General features: G+C 48.1%; 1 protein-coding gene across 6 annotated transcripts in view; it reads left to right on the top strand.

Moving 5' to 3' along the window:
* abcc12 (ATP-binding cassette, sub-family C (CFTR/MRP), member 12) overlaps positions 1–25,262 on the top strand; it is a 296,461-nt gene that overhangs the window by 259,398 nt on the left and 11,801 nt on the right. For 4 of the 6 annotated variants that reach the window (XM_072518199.1, XM_072518198.1, XM_072518202.1 and 1 more), the window contains 6 exons: positions 289–426; positions 546–732; positions 13,368–13,457; positions 13,544–13,733; positions 18,931–19,090; positions 22,341–22,419. In XM_072518199.1, coding sequence (XP_072374300.1) covers positions 289–426; positions 546–732; positions 13,368–13,457; positions 13,544–13,733; positions 18,931–19,090; positions 22,341–22,419 — 844 coding nt within the window. Of the gene's footprint in view, positions 1–288; positions 427–545; positions 733–13,367; positions 13,458–13,543; positions 13,734–18,930; positions 19,091–22,340; positions 22,474–25,262 lie in introns of all 6 variants that reach the window. The other 2 variants (XM_072518201.1, XM_072518200.1) reach the window with 2 other exon arrangements.

Raw genomic sequence — 25,262 nt, 5'->3', positions numbered from 1 at the left:
GCCTGAGCATGGTTCCAACGTGTGTTATGAGACACAGTAGCCACCAGGATGTGATCTTCAGATTTCTAAGCACCCACTGTTATAATCTTTCAAGCCGTGCTCTGAAAGTACACAAATGTCCACTCCTGGAATTATCCTCATCAATATCTAGCAGCTGGTGCCATTGACAGAGCAGATCTATATGTCCTCTTGGTTCTTATTGTACGGAATAATGAAGCGAGGGAAAGTCATTTAAAGTCAGGGAGAGAATCTATACAAAATAAATCCTAAATGTTCTTTTCCATGCAGACTTTTTGAAAAAGGCATCAATGAACTGAAGAGATTAGACAATATTAGCAGATCGCCATGGCTCTCTCACATTACCTCAAGTATTCAAGGCATGAGCACAATTCATGCCTATAATAAAACAGATGAGTTTATTGAGCGGTAAGTGAAGCTTTTTATATCTCTGATAGCCTGCTCAACACAGTAAAATATGATCAAACTTCTACAGCCATGTTTTAATATTAAATTGTCAAAAATGGTGTGCTTTATTCTTTTTACAGATATAAAGACTTAAGTGATAAAAATTCTCGCCATTTTCTACTGTTTAACTGTTCCATACGATGGCTCTCTGTGAGGATTGATTCGCTCACAGCTCTCCTGACTCTTATTGTGGCTCTCTTTGTTGTCTTGAGTCCTGACTCAATTCCTGCATCAAATAAGGGACTTGCTTTGTCATATGTCATTCAGGTGAGGAAACTAATTCAATTTTTCTCTTTTTGTTTATCCTAACTGATCTCTTGAAGTATAGCACACTTGTTTCTGAGATAGCACAGATGCAATAAAATTCTGTTAAAAACCAACTTCAATACATTTAAAGATTTTTCTATTCAGTGAAAACTATATCTCCATCAACAAGAAAATGTTTAAAATAAGGACACTACCTCAACTGTATGAAACAAGATTTGTTTTAAAAATCTGTGCCATACTACAAATAGTCCATGTTCAATATTGTTCTTGGAAAATTCATTACTAAACTGATACCTTTATAAATGTCTCCGGCACCGGAGATTCGGCGGGGGTGGGAATCGCGCCGCGCCGGTTGGCGGGCCCCCCCGCGCGATTCTCCGGCCCGGATGGGCCGAAGTCCCGCCGCTAAAATGCCTGTCCCGCCGGCGTAAATTAAACCACCTACCTTAGCGGCGGGACAAGGCGGTGCGGGCGGGCTCCGGGGTCCTGGGGGGGGGCGCGGGGTGATCTGGCTCCGGGGGGGGTGCTCCCACGGTGGCCTGGCCCGCGATCGGGGCCCACCGATCCGCGGGCGGGCCTGTGCCGTGGGGGCACTCTTTCCCTTCCGCCTCCGCCACGGTCTCCACCATGGCGGAGGCAGAAGAGACTCCCTACACTGCGCATGCGTGGGAAGCTGTCAGCGGGCGCTAACGCTCCCGCGCATGTGCCGCCCGGAGATGTCATTTCCGCGCCAGCTGGCGGGGCACCAAAGGCCTTTCCCGCCAGCTGGCGGGGCGGAAATTCGTCCGGCGCCGACCTAGCCCCTTAAGGTTGGGGCTTGGCCCCCAAAAATGCGGAGCATTCCGCACCTTTGGGGCGGCGCGATGCCCGTCTGATTTGCGCCGTCTTGGGCGCCAGTCGGCGGACATCGCGCCGTTTCCGGAGAATTTCACCCCATGTGCTGAGTGTCTCACTAGGATAGTGATAGGGCTGGGTCCACAGGTTAGCTGGTGAAGCACGTACCCAAGCCAGTAGTTACTTGTTACCGTTGATTCGACAATAAAACAGAGTTGCACCATCTACAGCCGTGTTGGATCATTTGTGCATCAGAATACCCAACACAACATGATATCAGTAGTGGACGCAAACCAGCAACTGTGAGACCTACCTGTACCCTTTCAGAAATCCGCCACCCTGCTCCATGGAAAACATCAGCCCACCGCAGCCGCTCCGAATCGCTGGTAATCTCGGCGTGAACTGGAAGCTATTTAAACAGCACTTCCAGCTATTCCTCGAAGCCACAGACAGGGAGAATGCATCGGACACCAGGAAGATCGCCCTCCTCCTCTCCGCAGCGGGGCAACACGCCATCCACATCTATAACTCCCTGGCATTCGCGGAGGGCGAGGACAAAACAAAATATAAGACGGTGCTTCTGAAGTTCGATGAACACTTCAGCGTGGAGGTCAATGAGAGCTTCGAGAGGTACCTATTCCAGCAGTGCCTGCAGGGTAAGGATGAGCCTTTCCAATCTTACCTAACACACCTCCGTATCCTCGCGCAGTCCTGCGACTATGGGGCCACCTCCGACTCCATGATACGGGATCAGATAGTTTTTGGGGTCATCTCGGACACCCTACGCCAGCTGCTCCTTAAAACAAACCGCCACACCCTAGCGACTGCCATCGAGACCTGCGTCCTCCATGAGAACGCGACCAGCCGGCACTCCCAAATCCAGGCGGCCGAAACAGCACGGCACGGGTCCCACGAGGTGGAGCGGGTCCAGTCAATCGAGTTCCTCCTGACCCGTGGCCCGGACAAGGGCGGCCATTTCGCGCGCTTTCCGAGGCCTCCCGTGCTTGTACGCGCCAAAAGAGGGGATGTTGCCGCAGAGGAACGTGATACGCAGGAGCGCTCTACGCAGGACCGCACTGCGCATGCGCGGTGGCGCAACGAATGCCATGATGTCACGACATGCGGCAACTGTGGCTCTGCCCACTTAAAGCGGCAATGTCCGGCCAAAGCGCGACAATGCCTTTGATGTGGCAGGATGGGCCACTATGCTGCCTGCTGTTGAGCAGCTCAACCTGCCAACTCCCAACAATTCCGCCAGCCTCGCTGGGCAATTCAGCCCCCATACACTGAGTCATATCCAGATAGTATGCAGACCAGCGATACCGAAGACAGGGAGCTCTTCCGCGTTGCGGTAATCCACAAGAACCGGATGTCCCCAAGTCGGAACCACAAGCCGCTGCCAGTGCACAGCATTGATCCGGGCGATGAGTGGTGTTCCACCCTAACGGTCAACCCAAATTTGTCCCCCACCTAATAGACTGGACTTATGAGCCTGTTAGCACATTGGACTCACGGAATGTTTTACAGTACTGTTAACGAGTTTTTTTTTCTTGTCGTTCATTGTTCCAGAAGTTTTCTCTCGTCGTTTGTTGATTGCATTTGTTCTGTTATTGGTACAACCTCGTTGTTCTGTTGCACCTGACACCTTCCTCATGTACATGTTGTAAATATTGCACACACATACTCAGATGCACTCAGTACACATTTCTATTTATTAGCATGTAGGCACATATCCTTTGTGAAAGGGCGGATGTCATGATATCCAGATCAGCATATCATGGTGCAATCACACACACACTGATGGACAGGCAGTTGGACCAACCAGCACACACATAACATCGTAGCCAATCACCAGTTAGAGCACATGCACTATAAAACAGGGAACACCACAGTTCCCGCTCATGCTACCAGGAGATAGCTCAGAGCACAGAGCTCACAGCGTGCCACTCAGACATAGACCATGTGCTGAGTGCCTCACTAGGATAGTGATGGGGCTGGGTCCACAAGTTAGCTGGTGAAGCACGTACCCAAGCCAATAGTTAGTTGTTACCGTTGATTAGACAATAAAACAGAGTTGTACCATCTACAGCCGTGTTGGATCATTTGTGCATCAGAACACCCAACACCACACACTCCTAAAGTGTAATCACTGTTGCAATAAGGGAAAATGCTGAGATATTGAAAGATACTACATAAATTCAAGTTATCTCTTTTTTACCTTTGCCTAGAATTAAAATAACTAACATCCTACAATTAAAAAGCACAACCTCTGCACAACTATTCCATTGAGTGCAATATCTAAGTTCTGTTTGCAACTTACAGAATGAGCTTGTGAGAGTCGACAGTAATAAAACAATTCTTCCTCTGCCAGACTTTCAGAGAAAATAGCAACTTCATTGCAGTTTCTCATTTGGTTACAAGATGCTTCTGAGTGTCAATTTGCAAAACCAATGTGAGTTTCGTATCAAAGACAATTCTTACTGTTCCTAAGTGCCTTTACAAATGTGGACACTAGCAGAATGAATAGTCTGATCACATAGATGCTAAATTTACTGAATCATACTGGTTGGTACAATCTGTACATTATTGTGTAAAGTAAATTGCACTATCACCAGGATAAAGAGGTCTCATATCTTAAATACTGTATGCTATGGCTAACATGGTGATAAAGGTGCATTCTTCAATTAGATTGCCCCTGTTCTGTCCCTTTTATCTATCAAAATAAAGAAGCTTGAAAGCTTACAGTTCAGGACCTGTCTCTACTTGACCGTAAGAAGGTCTGAATCCCACTTGTTCTTGGAAAGGGCCAATCTGCCAAGTGTTTTAAATTATTTTCGGGGTTCAGGCCATGACAGGTTCCACCATTTTTGAAATAAATTTAGAGTATCCAATTCATTTTTTTCCAATAAGGGGCAATTTTGCGTGGCCAATCCACCTACCCTGCCACATCTTTTGGGTTGTGGGGGCGAAACACATGCAAACAAGGGGAGAATGTGCAAACTCCACACGGACAGTGACCCAAAGCCAGGATCAAACCTGGAACCTCGGCGCCGTAAGGCAGCAATGCTAACCACTGTGCCACCGTGCTGCCTACAGGTTCCAACATGGGAGATGCGCCAAGCCAACCAAAATTCCATGGACTTCGGCAGACCAGAAGATCCTTGTCGTGGATGGGGCTCCATATTGGGGCTACACCTGTCCTCTACCAACACATAAAAACCTGAATAAGGGCAAAGTCATGACATAAGAACATAAAAATATAGAAGGATTAGACATACAGTCCCTCAAGCCTCTCCACCATTTAATATGATCGTGGTTGATCAATTCCACTTTTATACCTATTCCCCATGCACCTTGACATAGGGAGTTCCTGCCACTGGATCTGACCATCATTTGTCTTATGTCTTAGGGGTGTCCCTTTAAGAAATGTTTTTGTCTTAGCCATGACTTCAGTGATGCCATTGAGTGAGTGAGTGAAGCTGGGTTCTGGCCCTGGGTTTTTACTTTTGTTTTTGTGTTTGAACTGGTTTTTACAGCACAGGTTGAAAAATAAGTTTTTTTTCTTCTCTATCTGCATTTTAAAAGCGGTTTCCAGACTGCTTGATAACTTGAAAATAAATAATTGTTTTCTGGAAGAAATTCAAACTGGCTGTTTTGGAAAGGACACAAGAGCATCCAAACCAGGTCTTGAGTGCTGTGTGCTGGGCCACACCTTTGAAAAGGGTTTTCTGGGATCTTGTTATTAAATTGGAACAGCTAAAGGGGGAATTTATTAAGGGTTATACATAGAGTACTGTAGCTGTGTGTGGTATTTATGTTGGTAGTTGATAAAAACGCTTACTGTGTGTGTCTATTAAAATGTCAACTAAATTTGTGGAATAAACTTTGTTTTTGATTAAAAGTGCTGAAGGCCTCTGTTGAATAACACCTGAAATGCAGGCCCTTGTGCTCATCGTAACCAAAATCAATAAACAGTTGTAGGTCAGGTGAACTCCATGATATACCTTGGAGTTTTCTAAACCCTGGTCCATAACACTTATAAGTTCATTCCTTACAAGGTAATCAAAAAGCTTCCAGATAGACTGAAAACCTAACACACCTGGGAGAGACCCCAAGGAATTTAAAGGCTGGTACATATTTAAATTGTTCAAAGGCAAAATACCGCAGATGCTGGAAATCTAAAAAAAAATCCACAGAAAATGCTGTCAATACTCAGCAGGATAGGCAGCGTCCATGGATAGAAACAGAGTTAACGGCCTGGATCTTCAAAACATGGTCTGGAATCCTCTAACTCGTATAGTTTTTAAAAAAATAAACAATTTTAATTAGGTATTTTTCGGCATTGTAAACAGTAGAATTACAGAACAAGAAACCAAAGGACTGTACAGTAAACAAAGTACATAGTGCAATTGCCATAGCCCGTCCCACCCAGATCTGCCTAATTGACTCCCTATACTACATTCCCCTAACCTCCCCCCCCCCCCCCACCTCCTGCTGACGATTAATTCTCCGCAAAGAAGTCAATGAATAGTTGCCACCTCCGGGTGAACCCTAACAACGACCCTCTCAAGGCGAACTTGATTTTCTCTAAGCCCAGGAAACTCGCCATGTCTGACAGCCAGGCTTCCGACTTCGGGGGCTTTGACTCCCTCCAAGCTAGTCTCCGGGCTACCAGGGAAGCAAAGGCCAAGACGTCGGCCTCGTTCTCCCCCTGGACGTCCGCGGCCACAGAAACCCCAAATATCGCCACCTCTGGACTCATTGCCACCCTCGTGTTCAATACTCTAGACATGACGTTCTCGAACCCCTGCCAGTATCTCTTAAGTTTTGGACAAGCCCAAAACATGTGAACATGGTCTGCCAGTCCTCTCAGACACTTTACACACCTGTCCTCTACGCCGAAGAATCTGCTCATCCCGGACACTGTCATGTGGGCCCGGTGGACGACCTTAAATTGAATCAGGCCAAACCTGGCACATGTTGCAGTCCCATTGACCCTGCTCAGCGCGTCCGCCCACAGGCCTTCCTCAATCTCCCCTCCCAACTCCTCATCCAATTTACGCCTCAGCTCCTCGGTCTGCGTCTCCTCCGCCCCCATGATCTCCTTGTAAATATCCGAGACACTTCCCTCCCCCACCCATCCTCTAGACACTACCCTATCTTGGATCCCCCTTAGTGGCAAGAGTGGAAAAGATGGCATCTGCCTGCGCAAAAAATCCCGCAACTGAATATACCGGAATTAATTTCCCCTCATCAACATAAACTTGGCCTCCAGCGCCCTCAAGCTAGGGAAGCTTCCTTCCAAAAACAAATCTCCCATCCGCTCAATCCCCGCCCTCCGCCATACCCGAAACCCCCCGTCCAACCTCCACGGGGCAAACCGATGGTTGTCACATATCGGAGACCAGACCAATGCTCCCGTTGCTCCCACATGCCTCCTCCGCTGTCCCCAGATCGAAGGGCCACCACCATTACAGGACTGGCGGAGAAGTGCGCCGGTGGGAATGGCAGAGGCGCCATCCCCAACGCCCCCAGACTGGTACCCTGACATGTGGCTGCCTCCACCTGCCCCCAAGTCGACCCCACCCCCACCACCCACTTCCTTATCATGGCTATGTTAGCCGCCCAATAATAGTTGCTGAAATTCGGAAGTGCAAGCCCCCCTTCCCCCCGGTTCCACTCGAGCATCACCCGCTTCACTCGCGGGGACTTGCCCGCCCATACAAAGCCCAAAATGATCTTGCTTACCCCCTTAAAAAAGGAATGTGGAATGAAAATGGGGAGACACTGGAACACGAATAAGAACCTCGGGAGGACCATCATTTTAACTGTCTGTACTCTCCCAGCTCCCAGCGGGAGCGCATCCCACCTCTGGAACTCCCCTCGCATTTGATCTACCAGCCGGGGCAGGTTCAGCTTGTGCAGTCGACCCCAATCCCGCGCCACTTGTATTCCCAGGTACCTGAAACTGTCCCCAACTAACCGGAACAGCAGCTCCCTCAGCCGGTCCCCTTGGCCCCTCTCCTGAACTACAAACATTTCACTTTTCGTCATATTCAATTTGTACCCTGAAAACCGGCCGTATTCCCCCAGGGTCGCCATGATTCCGTTCATCCCCGCCATCGGGTCTGAAACGTACATCTGCTTACAATGAAACTCCATGCTCCACCCCTCCCCGAACCAGCCCCTTCCAACACTCTGAAGCCCTCAAAAGCCCTCAGCGGCTCTATAGCTAGCACAAACAGCAGTGGGGAGAGGGAGCACCACTGTCTCATCCCCGGTGTAGTCGAAAATAGTCGAAAGTCGTCCTGTTTGTCCTCACACTCGCCTCCGGGACCTGATATAGCAGCCTGACCCAGTCGATGAAACCCACCCCAAATCCAAACCGTCCCAGCACCTCCCATAAGTACTCCCACTCTACCCGGTCAAACGCCTTCTCCGCGCCCATTGCTACCACTACCTCCACCTCCTTTCCCTCTGGGGGCATCATGATCACATTGAGCAATTTTCTTATATTCGCCACCAGTTGCCTACCTTTAACGAACCCTGTTTGGTCCTCCCTAATAACACTCGGCACACAATCCTCAATCCTAGTGGCCAAAAGCTTTGCCAGCAGTTTAGCATCCACGTTAAGAAGGGAGATCGGCCTATAGGACCCACACAACTCCGGGTTCTTGTCCCGTTTTAAAATCAAGGAGATGGTAGCCTGCGACATCGTCTGGGGCAGCACCCCTCTGTGCCTTGCCTCATTAAAAACCTTGACCAGCAGCGGCCCCAATATCCCGGAGAACATTTTATAAAATTCTACCGGGTACCCATCCGGACCCCTGGTGCTTTACCTGACTGCATGGCCTTTAAGCCCTCAAATATCTCCTCAGTTCCGATCGCGGCGCCCAGCCCTTCTACTAGCTCCCTACCCACTTTTGGGAATGTCAGGCCGTCTAAGAAGCGTCTCATCCCCTCTGGCCCCGCGGGGGGCTCCGAGCTATAGAGTCTGCTATAAAAGTCCTTGAAAGCCCTGTTCACATCCGCTGCATCCCGACCAAGCTACCGCCTCCATCCACCACTTTGCCTATTGCCCTAGCCGCCTCCCTCTTTCTGATCTTCTGAGCCAGCATCCTGCTGGCTTTCTCCCCATGTTCATATACCGCACCCCTCGCCTTTCTGAGCTGTTCCACTGCCTTGCCCGTGGACACCACCCCAAACTCCACCTGCAGCCTCCTCCGTTCCCTCAAGAGCTCCGCACTTGGGGTCCCGGCATACCTCCTGTCAATCTGCAGGATCTCCGCTAACAGACAGTCCGTTTCTGCCCTGTCCGTCTTGTCTCTGTGATCCCGGATTTAAATCAGCTCCCCTCTCAACACTGCCTTGAGCGCCTCCCACACCATCGCTGCTGAGACTTGATTTGATTTGATTTATTATTGTCACATGTATTAGTATGCAGTGAAAAGTATTGTTTCTTGCTGTACAAACAATGCATACCGTACATAAGGAAGGAAAGTGAGACTGCAGAATATAATGTTACAGTTATAGCAAGGTGTAGAGAAAGGATCAACTTAATACGAGGTAGGTCCATTCAGAAGTCTGATGGCAGTAGGGAAGAAGCTGTTCTTGAGTCGGTTGGTACGTGACCTCAAACTTTGGTATCTTTTTCCTGACGGAAGGAGGTGGAAGAGAGTATGTCCGGGGTGAGTGGGATCCTTAATTATGCTGGCTGCCTTTCTGAAGCAGCGGGAATTATAGATAGAGTCAATGGATGGGAGGCTGGTTTGCGTGATGGACTGGGCTACATTCACGACCTTTTGTAGTTTCCTGCGGTCTTGGGTAGAGCAGGCTCCATACCAAGCTGTGATACAACCAGAAAGAATGCTTTCTATGGTGCATCTGTAGAAGTTGGTGAGGGTCGTAGCTGACATGCTATTTCCTCAGATTTCTGAGAAAGTAGAGTCGTTGGTGGGCTTTCTTAACTATCGTGTTGGCATGGGGGGACAGGCTGTTGGTGATCTGTACACCTAAAAACTTGAAGCCCTCGACCCTTTCTACTTCGTTCCCATTGATGTAGACAGGGGCATGTTCTCCACTACGCTTCCTAAAGTCGATGATAATCTCCTTCGTTTTGTTGACATTGAGGGAGAGATTATTGTCGTCGCACCAGTTCACCAGGTTCTCTATCTCATTCCTATACTCTGTCTCGTCGTTGTTCGAAATCCGACCCACTACGGTCATCAGCAAATTTGAAGATCGAGTTGGAGGGGAATTTGGCCACACAGTCATAGGTGAATTAGGAGTATTGTAGGGGGCTTAGGACACAGCCTTGTGGGGCACCGGTGTTGAGGATGATCGTGGAGGAGGTATTGTTGCCTATCTATACTGATTGTGGTCTGTCGGTTCGAAAGTTCAGGATCCAGTCACAGGGAGGAGCCGAGGCCAAGGCCACGGAGTTTAGAGATGAGTTTCCCCATATCGCTGACCTGCAGGTAGTTTTGTACACACTTCCTCACTCTCTCGCACACCCCTACGTCCGCCAGCAGTCCCACATCCAGCCTCCACTGTGGTGCTGGAAGCTCTCTTCACTCACCTGTAGCTCGACCCAATGCGGGGCATGGTTGGAAATGGTGATTGCTGAATACTGCGCATCCACCACCCCTGTCAGTAGATCCCTACTCAGTATAAAAAATCGATCCGGGAGTAGACCCAATGGATGTGCGAGGAAAAGGACGTCGTCGTCCCCCTAACCAGCTTGTGGGAGTCCAGGTCAGGTATCTTCCCCAGCACCCTTTTTATGAAATCCGCATCATCCAAGCTTGGCGCATATATGTTGACCAGGGCCACCTTCCTCCCTTCCAGCTTACCGCTAACCATAACGTAGCGACCTCCCCCATCTGAAACAATACTCCCCACCTCAAACTGCACCTGCTTGTTCACCAGAATCGCGACCCCCTGGTCTTAGTATCTAGCCCTGAGTGGAATACCTGACTAACCCAGCTCTTCCTCAACCTAATCTGGTCCACTACCTTCAGGTCCGTCTCCAGCAACATTATCATGTCCGCCTTTAGAGCCCTAAGATGTGCGGACATCTTTGCCCTCTTCACCGGCCCATTTAGCCCTCTAACGTTCCACGTGACCAGCCTAGTTGGAGGGCACCGCCCCCCCCCCCCCCCCCCCCCCCCCCCTTGCCGGTCAGCCATCCCCTTTCCTAGGCCTTCCTACAGCCCCTGCCCCGCGCCTATGTGGCCCTGCCTCCTGGCAGCGTCCATCCCCAATCTCTTCTCTGCTTCTAAAATCAAATCCCTGCCTCGTCAGCCGAATTCCCCCTCCCACCCCCCCTAGCAACAACACTCTGTAACCGAACCCCATCCCAAATCTGATTGTATACACCCCGCCCCGCCCCCCTCACTGTGTTCCCGCAGACTAGCTCACCCAGCTAGCCTGGTGGCCCACAGCTCCAGCGCCAGCATGTCGCCCACCTATTGTTACCTACCTGCCCTCCCCCCGCCATCGACACCATCGCCCTCGTCAACCCAGCCCCGACAACTGCCCACTTTAAGAAACAGACGCCAACCAAAGTCAGTGTAAAGAAAAACAAAGCCAAACACTCGCCATAATACAGATCAAAGTAATACTACTCAAAATAATACAAAGTCAAAAATCCCCACCACCATCCCCTTCGCAACACAGAAAACCCACCGAAATCGAGTAATTTAAAAAAAAACTACTTTCCCCTTCTTAAACAGAGCACAGTTATCGAAGAGAGAAAGCCAAGAATGCAAACGAACGAACGGATAAATCAGAGCAGACAGCATTTAAAACGACCAGGAAAAACAGTTTCTCAAACTAAGAGCAGAATGTTCTCAAGTTGGCACCAGTCCTTTCTCCTGGCGAACTCCATAGCGTCCCCGGGCGACTCAAAGTAATGATGTTGGTCCTCATGCGTAAACCAAAGTCATGCCGCATACAACAGTCCAAACATAACCTGCTTCTTGAACAGGATCGACTTGACTTGATTAAAGACTGCCCTCCTCTTGGCCACCCCCACGCTTAGATCTTGGTACACCCGCAAAATGCTGTTGTCCCACTTACAGCTCCGCGTGCGCTTGGCCCACTGGCGCTCCTTATCCAGGTACCTGTGGAACCTGACCATCATCGCCCGAGGGGGGTCTCCCTGCCGCGGCTTCCTCGTCAGCGCTCTGTACGCCCGATCCACCTCCAACGGTCGGGGAAAGCCCCATCTCCCAGCAGCTTCTGGAACATGTTCGCCACAAACTCCCCAGAATCAGCCCCCTCCGGGAGACCAACAATCCTTAGGTTCTGCCTCCGGGTCCTGTTCTCCAAATCCTCTACCTGTGCCAGCAGCCTTTTCTGTCGGTCCCTCAGCATTCTGACCTCCATCTCCACAGCCACCTGGTGTTCCTCCTGTCCAGCTAGCGCCTTCTCCAGTTTCTGGATCGTCTGGTCCTGGGCATCTAGCCTCCGCTCCATCCTCTCGGCCGTTTTCTTAATCAGGTCCAGACATTCCATTTATGTCTGGTGAAGCCTTCCCGGATGACCTGCATCAGCTCCTCCGTTGATGGTTGGGCCGAAGCCCCATGGGTCTTGACACCGGCCATCTTGTCCGCTGCTGCAGCCAACACCCAGCTCGAGCCTGTCTTTTTGTTTCTTCCCTTTCGAACCCTTCGGGCTCTCTGTTCCATATACCAATATATACCACAGACACTTGTTCACTGCTTCTTCAAGTCCAGTGCTTAAAAGTGCAAAGAAAATAGGACGGAAAGGTCCAAATGTCTAGCCAGAGCTGGAGCCACCAAATGTGCGACCTACTCCCTCATAGTCGCCACCGGAAGTCCCTAACTCGTATAGTGTTCGGTCCCAATCCCATAATGTAAATGCACTCATGGGGACAGAGGTGAAGTTGGCCCTCAATTAGTGTCACTCAGTGACACCAGGAGGCAGGAGATGTCTGCAGAGTGAAAGCAACAAAGGCAGCTGCCATGTCGGAGTCTGCTGCTGCCTTGCAGAACAGGGCAGGTATCATCTCGGAGGGCCAACAACTTACCGGCACAAAAGTGGCCAAATGGAAGGTAAAACACATGTTCTTGCTGAAGATCCCCCAGCTTCCGAAATTCTTTACCGTAAAAAACCTTTAACTTCTGCTCATTTTAATCCTGACAGCTGTTTATTAATGGACAACAGACTGTTTGGGTTTGACAATTTCTACTTTGCAAAATTCCTTTCTTGGCCTGTTAACAAGTTCCTCAAGTAATTTAGTGGGCATTCATCGAACGTGAATCCCAACTCCCACTGTCAGGGGCATTAATATGACATGCCACACTCCAGCAATGCAATTTTCAAATCAAGTCCTAAAAGCAATTGAAAATCCCGGCCAACATTTCAGGTCAATCGTGTTTAATTGAGAAAATGTGACAGGTTTAACAAGTGAAATGCAGGGGGGTGGAAAGGGGGTGGAAAGAGAACAATAGAGAAGATCTGTAATAAATTAGAAGACAGGATTGATGGATGATAAAAGGGTTGTTGGTACAAGACCAAAAGCGCGATAAGCAAAAAAGATCTGTCTGGATGAGGAGGGAGTGGCAGAATAATGTAGAGCAAAAACAAAAGTAAAACAAGAATAAAACGGAAATCTGCAAAGGAAATGTAAATATAAATTGTGGCAGAGAACATGGTCAGAAATTGTGAAGCACAATGCTGAGTCCAGAAGGCTGTAAAGTGTCTTTGTTCCTCGATTGTTCATCGTATATTAACACTATGCGCAGTACTGAATTCAAAGTGTTCATTGCTTACAGCTGACAGGATTATGCCAACTCTGCACAAGAGTGGGAGTTGAAACAAAAGCCAGATTCATATCTGTAGAACGAATATTGGAATATGTACTGGTAAGCACATAAAGACACACATGCATTCTGAATCCTAATTGACTGATTTTCCTTAACAGTTATTTACAATTATATATTTCTATCAGACGTGTGTTTCAGAAGCCCCATTTCACCTTAAAAATGCAACTGTTTCCAAAGAATGGCCTAATCGTGGTGCAATAGCATTTAAGAATTATCAGATGAAATACAGAGAAAACACTCCAATAGTCCTTAAAGGATTGCATTTAAATATAGAAGCTCAGGAGAAAATCGGAATTGTTGGAAGAACTGGATCAGGTAAGACATTTGAAAAACAGCTCTTGATTATGACAATAGAAGACATCAATAAATGAAATAGCCTTGACTAGTCAGAGGTTATAACAAGAGATGCAGTTTTGTGGGAAACAGTAGTCAATAATTATATTAAAGTCACTGTTCCCATGTGTTCACAAAAGCCTATGTTGTTTAGGTGGGCCATTTTACTTTCTGGAATGAGACCCAACATTGTTTCAATCCATGTTTGTCTAAAAACACAATGATCTAGAATACAGTTTTGGTCATGTTGCAGAAACCCCAAAATAGTTGGGGACTTTAACTTTCCCAACATTAACTGGAACAGCCATAGCACTAGGGGTTTGGATGGAGAGAAATTTGTCGAGTGTATTCAGGAAGAATTCCTCGTTCAATGTGTGGATGGCCCGACTGGAAAGAGGGCAAAACTTGACCTCCTCTTGGGGAATAAGGAGGGGAGGGGACGGAAGTGTTAGTGAGAGATCACTTTGGAATCAGTGACCATAAATCCATTAATTTTAAGATAGCTATGGAGAATGATAGTTCTGGCACAAAAGTTAAAATTCTAAATTGGGGCAAGGCCAATTTCGAGGGAATGAGGCGGGAACTTTCAAATGTTGATTGGGGGTGCCTGTTGGCAGACAAGGGGACAGCTAGTAAGTGGGAGACTTTCAAATATGTGTCAACTAGGGTTCAGGGTGAGCACATTCCTCTAGAGTGAAGGGTAAGGCTGGTAGAAGGAGGGAACCCTGGATGACTCGGGATATTAAAGCCATGGTCAAAAGGAAGGAGGCATATGATATGCATAGGCAGCTGGGATCAAGTGGATCCCTTGAAGAGTATAAGGCTTGTTGGAATAGAATTAAGAGAAAAATTAGGAGGGCAAAAAGGGGACATGACAAGACTGTCTTGGCAGATAAGGCAAAGTAAAATCCAAAAAGCTTTCACAGATACATAAATGGTAAACGGGTGACTAGGGAGAGGGTAGGGCCTCTTAAGGTTAAACAAGGTCATCTATGTGCATATCCACAAGGAATGGGAGAGGTCCTAAATGAATATTTCTCATCAGTATTTCCTGTTGAGAAAGGGACGAATATTAGGGAAATTGGGAAAATAAAAAGTGATATCTTGCGGAGTGTACATATTACAGAGAAGAAGGTGCTGGAGGTATTAAAGCGCATCAAGATAGATAAATCTCCCGGACCTGATGAAATGTATCCCAGGACGTTGTGGGAAGCTAGAGAGGAAATTGCCGGCCCCCTAGCTGAGATATTTGAACCATCGACAGCCATAGGATATGGGCTAGTGGGACTAGCTTGGTGATAGAAACTGTGCGGCATGGACAAGCTGTGCCGAAGTGCCTGTTTCATCTATGACTCTATCTATGACACTCCTTATTTGCCACTGCCGGTACTCTAATTGTCCAAAGTTAGATTTGGGTTAAAATTTGCTGTTATTACGCCAACATGCCTGCAGTTTCTTTCTCTCATTTATTTGCATATCTATGTCCCATTTATCTTCATACTATTTCGGACTCTGTAATATATTCCAAATAGAGTTAGCATTTTTGTTCCTATTCCTTCACTGCATTCAAAGAGATTTAGGTTTTACAGCATCGCTTCCATTATTCCTAGGTTTTAATACTGTAATGGAATGTAACCCATCCCCTTTTCCTAGTTCATCCTGCCCGAATACTTTCCAAGCAGTGATACCTCGTTCCGAGTGTTGGCTTTAGCCAGTGGCGGGATTCTCTCAGCCTAGGGCTGGAGAATCCCCGCGACCGGCTCGAATTGCGCCACGCCACCCGGACGCCGGCACAAGATTCTCCGCAGATTCTCAGGCCGGGATGGGCCGAGCGCCAGTCGTGGAAACGCAGAGTCCCGCCGGCGCCGCCCACACCTGCTCTCAGCCGGCGGGAACTCAGCGTTGAAGGATCGGGTGGCTGCCTGTGGGGGGGAGGGGGGACCGACCCCGGGGGGGCCTCCGATGTGGCCTGGCCCGCGATCGGGGCCCACCGATCGGCGGGCTGGCCTCTCTGTCTCCCGGCCTCCTTTCTTTCGCGCCGGCCCCAGTACTCCTGCGCCATGTTGCGTCGGGGCCGGCGCGGACAAGGGAGACACCAAGCATGCGTGGAAAGCGCGCCGTTGGGACTGCGCATGCGCAGGTTTGTGCCGGTGGGACTACGCATGCGCGCATCCCCCGGTGCCCATTCGACGGCTGGATCAGTAGCTGGAGAGCAGAGCTGGCCCCCTGTAGGGGCCAGAATTGCTGATCCTGAGGCCGTGTTGACGCCATCGAGAAATGCGATGGCGTTTCCGACGGCGTCAACACTTAACCTCAGGATCAGAGAATCCCGCCCCATGTCTCTGGCTTCTCAGAACTCACATTCTTACAAATACAAAACAGTTTTTTTTAATAAGAGGATAGCCGGTCACTGATCTGAATCCTGAAATTTGCAAACAAGTATCTCTGCTTGATTTCAGTAGTTTAGAAATAATTAAAGGGACTTGACTTTGTCTATTTGATGGATTGGCCTGAAGCAATAAGACTGACAAAAAGCTAAACCTCACAAGCATGTTCCAGATCCCTATTCTACACACGAACAATACAATGAGTGTTCCGCTAGTCTCAGTGAAAGATTATTCATCTTTTTCCGTACAATTAATATCATTATCAGAATGGATAACAAAGGTTTTTCAGGTGGCAAGTTATAAACAAAAGCCCATGACAAATGTTCACACACGTGAGTAACTTGGGTTCCAACAAAATACAGGATATAACCCCATACTGACTCCAGCAATGACTTGTGGTAGTTTAAAGCTGCAGAAACAAGATCAACAAATAGCAACAATATACTTCCCCATGCTCCACACTTATTAAATTAGTTAGTTTGCCTTTATGGGAATATGGGCAGTGGGGATGGGGGCAGGGGGAGGGGGCAGAGGAGGGAAGATCATGGGGTAAGAAGTTACTTGTGCAAAACTGCAATATCAAACAATTCAAGGCACCCCACAATAGAAGCTGGAGATTGGAGAAGATTCCTAGAATAAGAGTTTGATGAAGTATTCACTGAAAAGTTTCGGTAAGGTACAATTTACAAATTATGCCAAAAATTCTGCCTTCTAAGGAGATCGTAAAAGATGTCATACCTTTCACTGAATCCATAGAATCACTGCAGTGCAGGAGGCCATTCAGCCCATCGAGTCTGCACCAACCCTCTAAAAGAGCATTTTACCTAGCCCCACTCCACCGCCCTATCCTCATAACCCGGTGCATTGATTATTGTCGATCCACCTAACATGCACATTTATGGACTGTGGGAGCAAACTCCGGAGCACCTGGGGTAAACCCATGGAGGCACAGGAGAAAGTGCAAACTCCACACAGTCAATCAAGACCGGAATCGAATCCGGCTCCTTGGCACTGTGACGTAGCAGTGCTAACCACAGTACCACTGTGCCCCCCAGTGCCTTGGTCAATATTTATCTCTCATGTCTCTAAAAGGAAACAGGGGCGGGATTCTTCGGAAACCAGCTGGGCGGGCAACTCCGGCAGGAAGGAGTGGCGGAATCCTCCGCACCTTCAGGGGCTAGACCGGAGCCATGCCGGCCGGCATGGAAGGGGCATGGCACCACACCAACCGGTGCGAAATGGCGCACGCGCAGGAGCGCCAGAGTGTACTGGCGTCATCCCAGCCCATGCACAGGGGGGTTCATCTCCGCGCCAGCTATCGCGGATCGGTACACCAGCCGGCGAGGAGGAATAGTGTGCTCCCACGGCCCAGGCCTGCCCGCGGATCGGAGGGCTCCGATCGCGGGCCAGGCCACCATGGGGGCACCCCCCGGGGCCAAATACCCCCGCACTCCCCCGATGCCACCCGCGGAGCCAGGTCCCGCAGGCAAATACCTGTCGTAACATACGCCTGTGGGACCCGCCGAAAACGGGCGGCCATTCGGCCCATTGCGGGCCGGAGAATCACCGGGGGGGGCCGCTGCCAGCGGCCGCCGACCGGCACGGCGCGATTCCCACCCCCACCAAATCCCCACCGCCAGTGAATTCGGCAGCCGGCGGGGGCGGGATTCACGCCGCCCTCTGGCGATTCTCCAACCCGGCGGGGGGGTCGGAGAATCCCGCCCCAGATAATCTGGTCATTATCACATTGCTATTTGTGGAACTTTATTGTGAACATACGGATTGCTACATTTCCAATATCATAACAGTGACTACACTTCAGCAATACTTAATTGGCTGTAAAGCATTTGGGATGTTGCGAACAACGCTGTGCAAATCTGAGTTTGTTCTTTCTTCCTGTTATAATGTTCCCAAAATCTTGGTTCACAATGCAGTAAAACATCTTCAGTCATTTCAAAAGAATGTTGTCAAATAAAGTTTGACTGAGTCAAAGGAGAGATATTAGGGCCCATGACAAAACTGAGGTTTCAAGAAATGTCTTGAAGGAGGTGGCGTGGCTGCGCAGTGGTTAGCACTGCTGCCTCACAACATTGAAGACCCGGGTCACTCTTGGTGTGGAGTTTGCACATTCTCCCTGTGTCTGCATGGGTCTCACCACCACAACTCAAAGATGTGCAGGGCAGGTGGATTGGTCACACTAAATTGTCCCTTTGGGAAAAAAAAGAATTGGGTACTCTAAATTTATATTTAAACAAAAGGTGGAAAGATAGGAACCGAAACTGGGAGGTTTAGGGAGGGAAATCTGGAGCTTAGGACCTAGGCAGCTGAGGGCACCTGTTAATGGTGGAGCAATTCAAATCAGGGGTGTTCAAAAGGCCAGAACGAGGTGAGCACAGATATCTCAGAGGGTTGTCGGCTGAAGGAGATTCCAGAGGTAGAGATGGACAAATGGTTATGAAAGCAAGGGATTTAAAATCAAAGCTTTGCTTCACCAGGAACCAATGTAGGTCAGCGAGCATAGGGTGGTGGGTGATTTGAAATGAGTTACAACACAGGCAGCAAAGATTTGGTGACTGAAAGTTTACAGAGGGTAGAATGTGGGAGGATAGAGCTGCCGGCTAGAAAAGTACAGAGATAAAAAAGGCACGGATGAAGGTACCTGTGGAATCTAATGTTGTGTTTTCAGATTATGTCACTAAGGGGCAGCATGTGGATGAAAAAAGAAGCCGACATTCATATCACTTTGATAACATACAAAGAACCTTCTAAAATATTAGCAATTTATGTTGCAGGCAAATCATCACTGAGTGTTGCCTTGTTCAGACTAGTTGAACCACTCACAGGGACCATCCTGATTGACAACATTGATGTTTGCACTGTTGCTTTGGAAGATCTGCGAAGTAAACTTTCAGTCATTCCGCAGGACCCAGTTCTGTTTGTTGGCACAGTGAGGTAGGAACTCTTCATATATTCCACAACTCTTAGCAGATGTTGACAGCATGTCCAGGGGCTGGTTTACCACGGTGGGCTAAAAAGCTGGCTTGTAATGCAGAACAAGACCAGCAGCGCAGGTTCAATTCCCGTACTGGCCTCCCCGAACAGGCGTCGGAATGTGGCGACTAGGCCTTTTCACAGTAACTTCATTGAAGCCTACTTGTGACAATAAGTTATTATGAAATGAAAATCGCTTATTGTCACAAGTAGGCTTCAATGAAGTTACTGTGAAAAGCCCCTAGTCGCCACATTCCGGCGCCTGTTCGGGGAGGCTGGTACAGGGATTGAACCGTGCTGCTAGCCTGCCTTGGTCTGCTTTAAAAGCCAGCGATTTAGCCCTGTGTGTTATTATTATTAATAAAATATTGTTTTATTTTCAACTTGCTCCATGTTTCCTCTTTTGGAACCTTTCCTACACACTTCACTTCCCTTGAATGTGCAGACACTTGTTCCCAGGTTTCTATCCTGGAATAGATGGGTTTAGCATCTTGATAACCAAGAAACTGCCTCCTTTAAGATAATAGCATCTTACTTCAATTCCATAGTCATTTATAGAACCAACCTATCGTCTACAAGTTTGCTGACAGTACGACCATAGTGGGCCAGATCTCGAATAACGATGAGTCAGAATACAGGAGGGAGATAGAGAACCTAGTGGAATGGTGCTGCGACAACTCTCCCTCAATGCCAGCAAAACTAAAGAGATGGTCATTGACTTCAGGAAGCAAAGTACTGTACACACCCCTGTCAGCATCAACGGCGCCGAGGTGGAGATGGTTAGCAGTTTCAAATTCCATGGGGTACACATCTCCAAAAATCTGTCCTGGTCCACCCCACCCACGTTGACGCTACCACCAAGAAAGCACAACAGCGCCTATACTTCCTCAGGAAACTAAGGAAATTTGGCATGTCCATATTAACCCTTACACACTTTTACAGATGCACCATGGAAAGCATCCTATCTGATTGCATTCCAACCTGGTATGGCAACTGCTCAGCCCAGGACCGCAAGAAATTTCAGAGTCGTGAACACAGCCCAGTCCATCACACGAACCTGCCTCCCATCCATTGACTCCATCTACACCTCCCGCTGCCTGGGGAAAATGGGCAGCATAATCAAAGACCCCTCCCACCTGGCTTACTCACTTCTTCCATTGGGCAGGAGATACAGAAGTCTGAGAACACGCACAGACTCAAAAACAGCTTCTTCCCCGCTGTTAACAGACTTCTAAATGACCCTCTTATGAACTGACCCTTGTATGCTTCATCCGATGCCAGTGCTTATGTCGTTACATTGTGTACCTTGTGTTGCCCTATTATGTATTTTCATTTATTTCCTTTTCTTTTCATGTACTTAATGATATGTTGAGCTGCTTGCAGAAAAATACTTTTCATTGTACCTTGGTACACGTGACAATTAACAAAATCCAATCCAATCCAAGCCACTCCCAGCAGCACAACCAATTGGACCTTTGGTCGTATCCCATCCTATAGCAGAATTTATGACCTACATTTGGCACCTTTACATGAGCTGCAAACCAGCATTCCTGCTATTGTGGTGCACACGGTCCAACTTAAGAACAAGCAAGTAGGAAAATCAGGGACTGTCAAAAATTACCATTAGCCAAGAAAATAGTTGTCATGCAGACATAATTCAATCAACAAAAATATTTATTAATAAAGCCAGGTGCCCTTGCTACTTTTTTGGTAGACAATTCACATGAAAGTCTGTGATTTTGGTATCATTATCAGGCATCAGAATTTTATTTCCCAGAGGAACACTTTGGAATCAAAAGTGAGCAGCACAAACCTTAATGGAAGGATTAAACAATTAGGTTCAGATCGCTGTGTCACCTCTTTCCTTCTCCTTTTGAAATGAAAGTTGAAATATTATAATATTCATATATTATCATCATCACTCAAATCCATGAACAGGAATTTATTACAATCAGAGAACATTGAATAAATTTGAAAACTTGCAGGTATTTCGAAAGTATTATCAATCTGTGTTTGTGTTAAATCTGATAGTGTCTCCTTACAGGGCTGGAAAATGTACCTCATTGGTTGAGGTGGCAGGATGAGTAATCAATAACATGGCCCATATCCTGTCAAATTGTTTTGCTTGAGTGTTTTACTGTATCACTTTAAATCTTGCATTATTTTGTTTCCATTTCTGTAGCATTTAGCATCTTGATAACCAAGAAATTGCTTCCTTTAAATTATAAAATTTAAAAAATAAATAAATTTAGAGTACCCAATTCATGGGTGGGATTCTGCCGTAATCGGCGGGGCGGGCAACCCCGGCGGGAAGGAGTGGCGTGAACCACTCCGGCGTCGGGTCGCCCCAAAGGTGCGGAATGCTCCGCACCTTCAGGGGCTAGGCCGGCCGGCCGGTGGGGAAGGGGCTTGACGCCACGCCAAACGGCGCTGAAGAGCCTCCGCCACCCGGCGCAAGTTGACGCATGCGCGGGAGTGCCAGTGTGTGCTGGCGTCATCCCAACGCATGCGCAGAGGGCTTCGTCTCCGCACTGGCCATGGCGGACCGCTACAGCCGCTGGTGTGGAAGAATAGAGTGCCCCCGCGGCACAGGCCCGCCCGCGGATCGGTGGGCCCCAATTGCGGGCCAGGCCACTGTGGGGGCACCTCCCGGGGCCACACACCCCCCGCGCACCCCCTCAGAACTCCTGAGGCCGCCAGCGCCGCCAGGTCCCGCCGGTAAGGACCTACTCTAATTTACGCCAGCGGGACTGGCAAAAAAAACGGGCAGCCACTCGGCCCATCGCGGGCCGGAGATCGCCCGGGGGGGGGGCGCTGACAGCCAAATCTTCGGCGCCGGAGAATTCCGCAGCCGGCGGGGGCGGGACCTCCGACCTGGCGGGGGTCGGAGTATCCCGCCCCATTTTTTCCAATTGAGGGGCAATTTAGCATGTTCAATCCACCTACCTTGCACATATTTGGGTTGTAGGGGCGAAACCCACGCAAACACGGAGAGAATGTGAGAATGTGCAAACTCCACACGGACAGTGACCCAGAGTCGAGATCGAACCTGGGACCTCGGCGCCGTGAGACTGCAGTGCTACCACTGCACCACCGTGCTGCCCAGCTGCTTCCTTTAAAATAAGAGCACTTTACTTCAATTCCATAGTCATTTATATAAATATTGACTTGAATTTATCTCCAATTAATTAAATTCTGTACTTTTCCAAAGGTACAACTTAGACCCTTTTGTGAATTACAAAGAGGAAACTATTTGGGAAGCTCTCGAAAGGACCTATATGAAAGATATGGTATGCTTAAAACAATTCAAAGACACACTATGCTCATAAATATTAATAAACCAGGTGATTATACTCCTGTGGTCTTTTATAGACCCTGGATAATTATTTACATTGTACTTTTAGTAACTACTTTGGAACATTAGATTGTTTTTGTAATGTTTAGTGGCTCAAAAAACAGTTTTCTATAATCACAGCAGGTGATTATTCCAGCAAGAATTCCAGATAATGGCGGGAATGCTCCAGCCGTTTGTTGGCGGTGAGATTCTCTGATGGGAACGCTTTTCCCTGGCTGCAGGTCACTCATGTTCAACAACTCACCATTTCACCTCTAAGCTCCCCTCTAAAGTCCACACTCTTTTAGCATCTGTAGCTGGTAGCCTGAAGTGTGTGGCCAAGTAACGATATTTCATTATCTTCAGTCTATTTATCTTGCACTTCACTTGCCCATACCACTGAAAAGAGAAATGTAAAACAGTACTGTCATGGGAAGGTTGGGGTAGCATGAGGTGCAAACTTAGAACTCTTGCAGCTTGGAAATCAGAAGCGATTGTGTGCAGGGAGGGAAATAGGATTTAAGAGGGAGGATTAGGTAAGTGCATATCATCATCTTTGATCCTTTTGATCCACCCCAGTGATAGCCAGCACCAACTCCTCCATTGAGATGAGGACATAGGCCTATGCTACCCTAGCTGGTTATTGCCTTTGACTGTGCTGCAAGAGAGAGGAAAATGTATCAGTAAGTATTGTTCAACCTGTTCAGTTGATTTGGCTGTCATGATTGAATAGCTATGTGCAAGTGGGGAGATAGGAGATACAAGGCTTTTTTTTTGTTAATTCTTTCACAGAATGTGGGCATCACTGACTCGGCCAGTATTTATTGCCCATCCCTAATTACCCTTAGGAAGATGGTAATGAACCACCGGCTTGAACCGTTGTAGTCCATGTGGTGTAGGTACACCTACTGTACTGTTAGGAAGAGGTTTCCAGGATTTTGACCCAGTGACATTGAAGTTCCAAAGTCAGGATGATGAGTGGCTTGGAGTGGAACTTCCAGGTCGTGGTATTCCCAAGCCCTTGTCCTTCTAGGTGGCAGAGGTCTTAGGTTTAGAAGGTGGTGTTGAAGGAGCCTTGGTGAGTTGCTGCAGTGCATTGGTGGTGGATGGGGTATCAATCAAGTGGGATAAATGGTAAATGTGTGTGGAGAGGTGAAGCTGTGAATGCTGGCTATGAGTTGTGACTGAAGGAAATTGGTGAGTGAGAGATAAAGGTGAGGTGCTGTGAACAGTGGGTGAGGCAATGGCACAGCTGTTGGAGTGCAGAATATGCAATGACTGACCTCGATATCTTGTGAGGTAATTAAACTTCTTTTGTCGCAGCATTGAAGTCCTCAGGACTACCCTGCTGTCAGTGACCTATATGGATGTCTGCTATCATGCCTTCTCAAGAGTTTGCCCGGAAAGACTTCTGGACCTTTGTGGACGGAGGACCTCTCTTCTGTTGATCTCCTGCACCAAGGCCTCCAGTACTGTATTGGAGGAGATTGATGTCCACTGTGTTATGCTATTTTTGTGTCTTTTCAAGGTCAAAGTCACTTACATAGAACATAGAACAGTACAGCACAGTACAGCCCCTTCGGCCCACGATGTTGTGCCGACCACTTATCCTAATCTATGTTCAACCTACTTGTGCGATGAATTCCATCAACTCCTTGAGCCAAAATGCACCTTCCCTTTAAAAGGTGCAGGCTTGCTTTAGGCCGCTCAGGTAGCTTGAACTCATATGGGTCTCTCAGGATTTAGAATGGCCAAATCATAAGACAGTCATTCAATGTTGCACTTCAATGAGCAAGCAGCATGAATTCTCAATCCCAAAGCTTGGGTCTTATTCAACATACACTCCTCTACTGACTTCAGTTCATAATACGTTGGATGTTATTTTATAATCTAGTCACAATCCGAACAGTTTGCACAGGATTATGCATTAAATTTACTTTGTGATGGGATACTGACTGAGCTACACCTTCAATTTGTTTTCTTTGACCCAAAGCAAAGGCTTGTCCTTTAGCAAGAATGAGCCCTAAAATAATAACAATTATGAAATATGTAACACTAAGAACTGAACTACATTTTTAAAATAAATTTAGTTGCCCAATTATTTTTTTCCAATTAAGGGGCAATTTAATGTGGCTAATCCACCTACCCTGCACTTCTTTCGGTTGTGCGGGTGAAACCCAGGCAGACACGGGGAGAATGTGCAAACTCCACACGGACAGTCACCCGGCGCCGGGATCGAACCCAGGTCCCCAACGGCGTAGGCAGCAGCGCTAACCACAAGGACTGAATTTCATGATAGATTTTGAAGTCCTGCTGCCACAGCTGGAGGTGGGATGTGATGCGCTATCAATTACGAAGAGACGAGAGTAGAGAGTAATCGAGGCTTTATTAAGCAGAGATATGTTGCCTCCTGTAGCTGCCACCAGAAATGGGAGCAGCTCGGTGTGCACACACATTTATACTCCGGCTACTGGGCGGAGCCAGCAGGCAGGGATCTACCCCCGTACCTGTAATACAGGAGCCTTACCGTATTACCTCTAATACACGTATTATACAAACAGTGGTGAGTACCACATTCACCCCCTGCTAAAAAGGAGTCCAGCGGGGGTGGTGGAAAACTATTTGCAAGTATGTGAGAATTTAAAGTTTACACTCTTTTGAAAATTTACAAATTTAGCCGGTCGGGTGCCTTGATTCTCCGCCGTGAGCGTCTCAGTCCCGGTGGTGATGCGGGCGCCGGCTTGGTCGCCTGTGACTCCGGGTGCATGTTGTCCTCATCTTCATCTTCGGGTGGAACCA

This window comes from Scyliorhinus torazame, chromosome 10 (assembly GCF_047496885.1).
Source record: "Scyliorhinus torazame isolate Kashiwa2021f chromosome 10, sScyTor2.1, whole genome shotgun sequence".
Classification (NCBI taxonomy): domain Eukaryota; kingdom Metazoa; phylum Chordata; class Chondrichthyes; order Carcharhiniformes; family Scyliorhinidae; genus Scyliorhinus; species Scyliorhinus torazame.
Note: the sequence above shows the minus strand (reverse complement) of the source record. Positions and strands in the feature narration are given on the sequence as shown.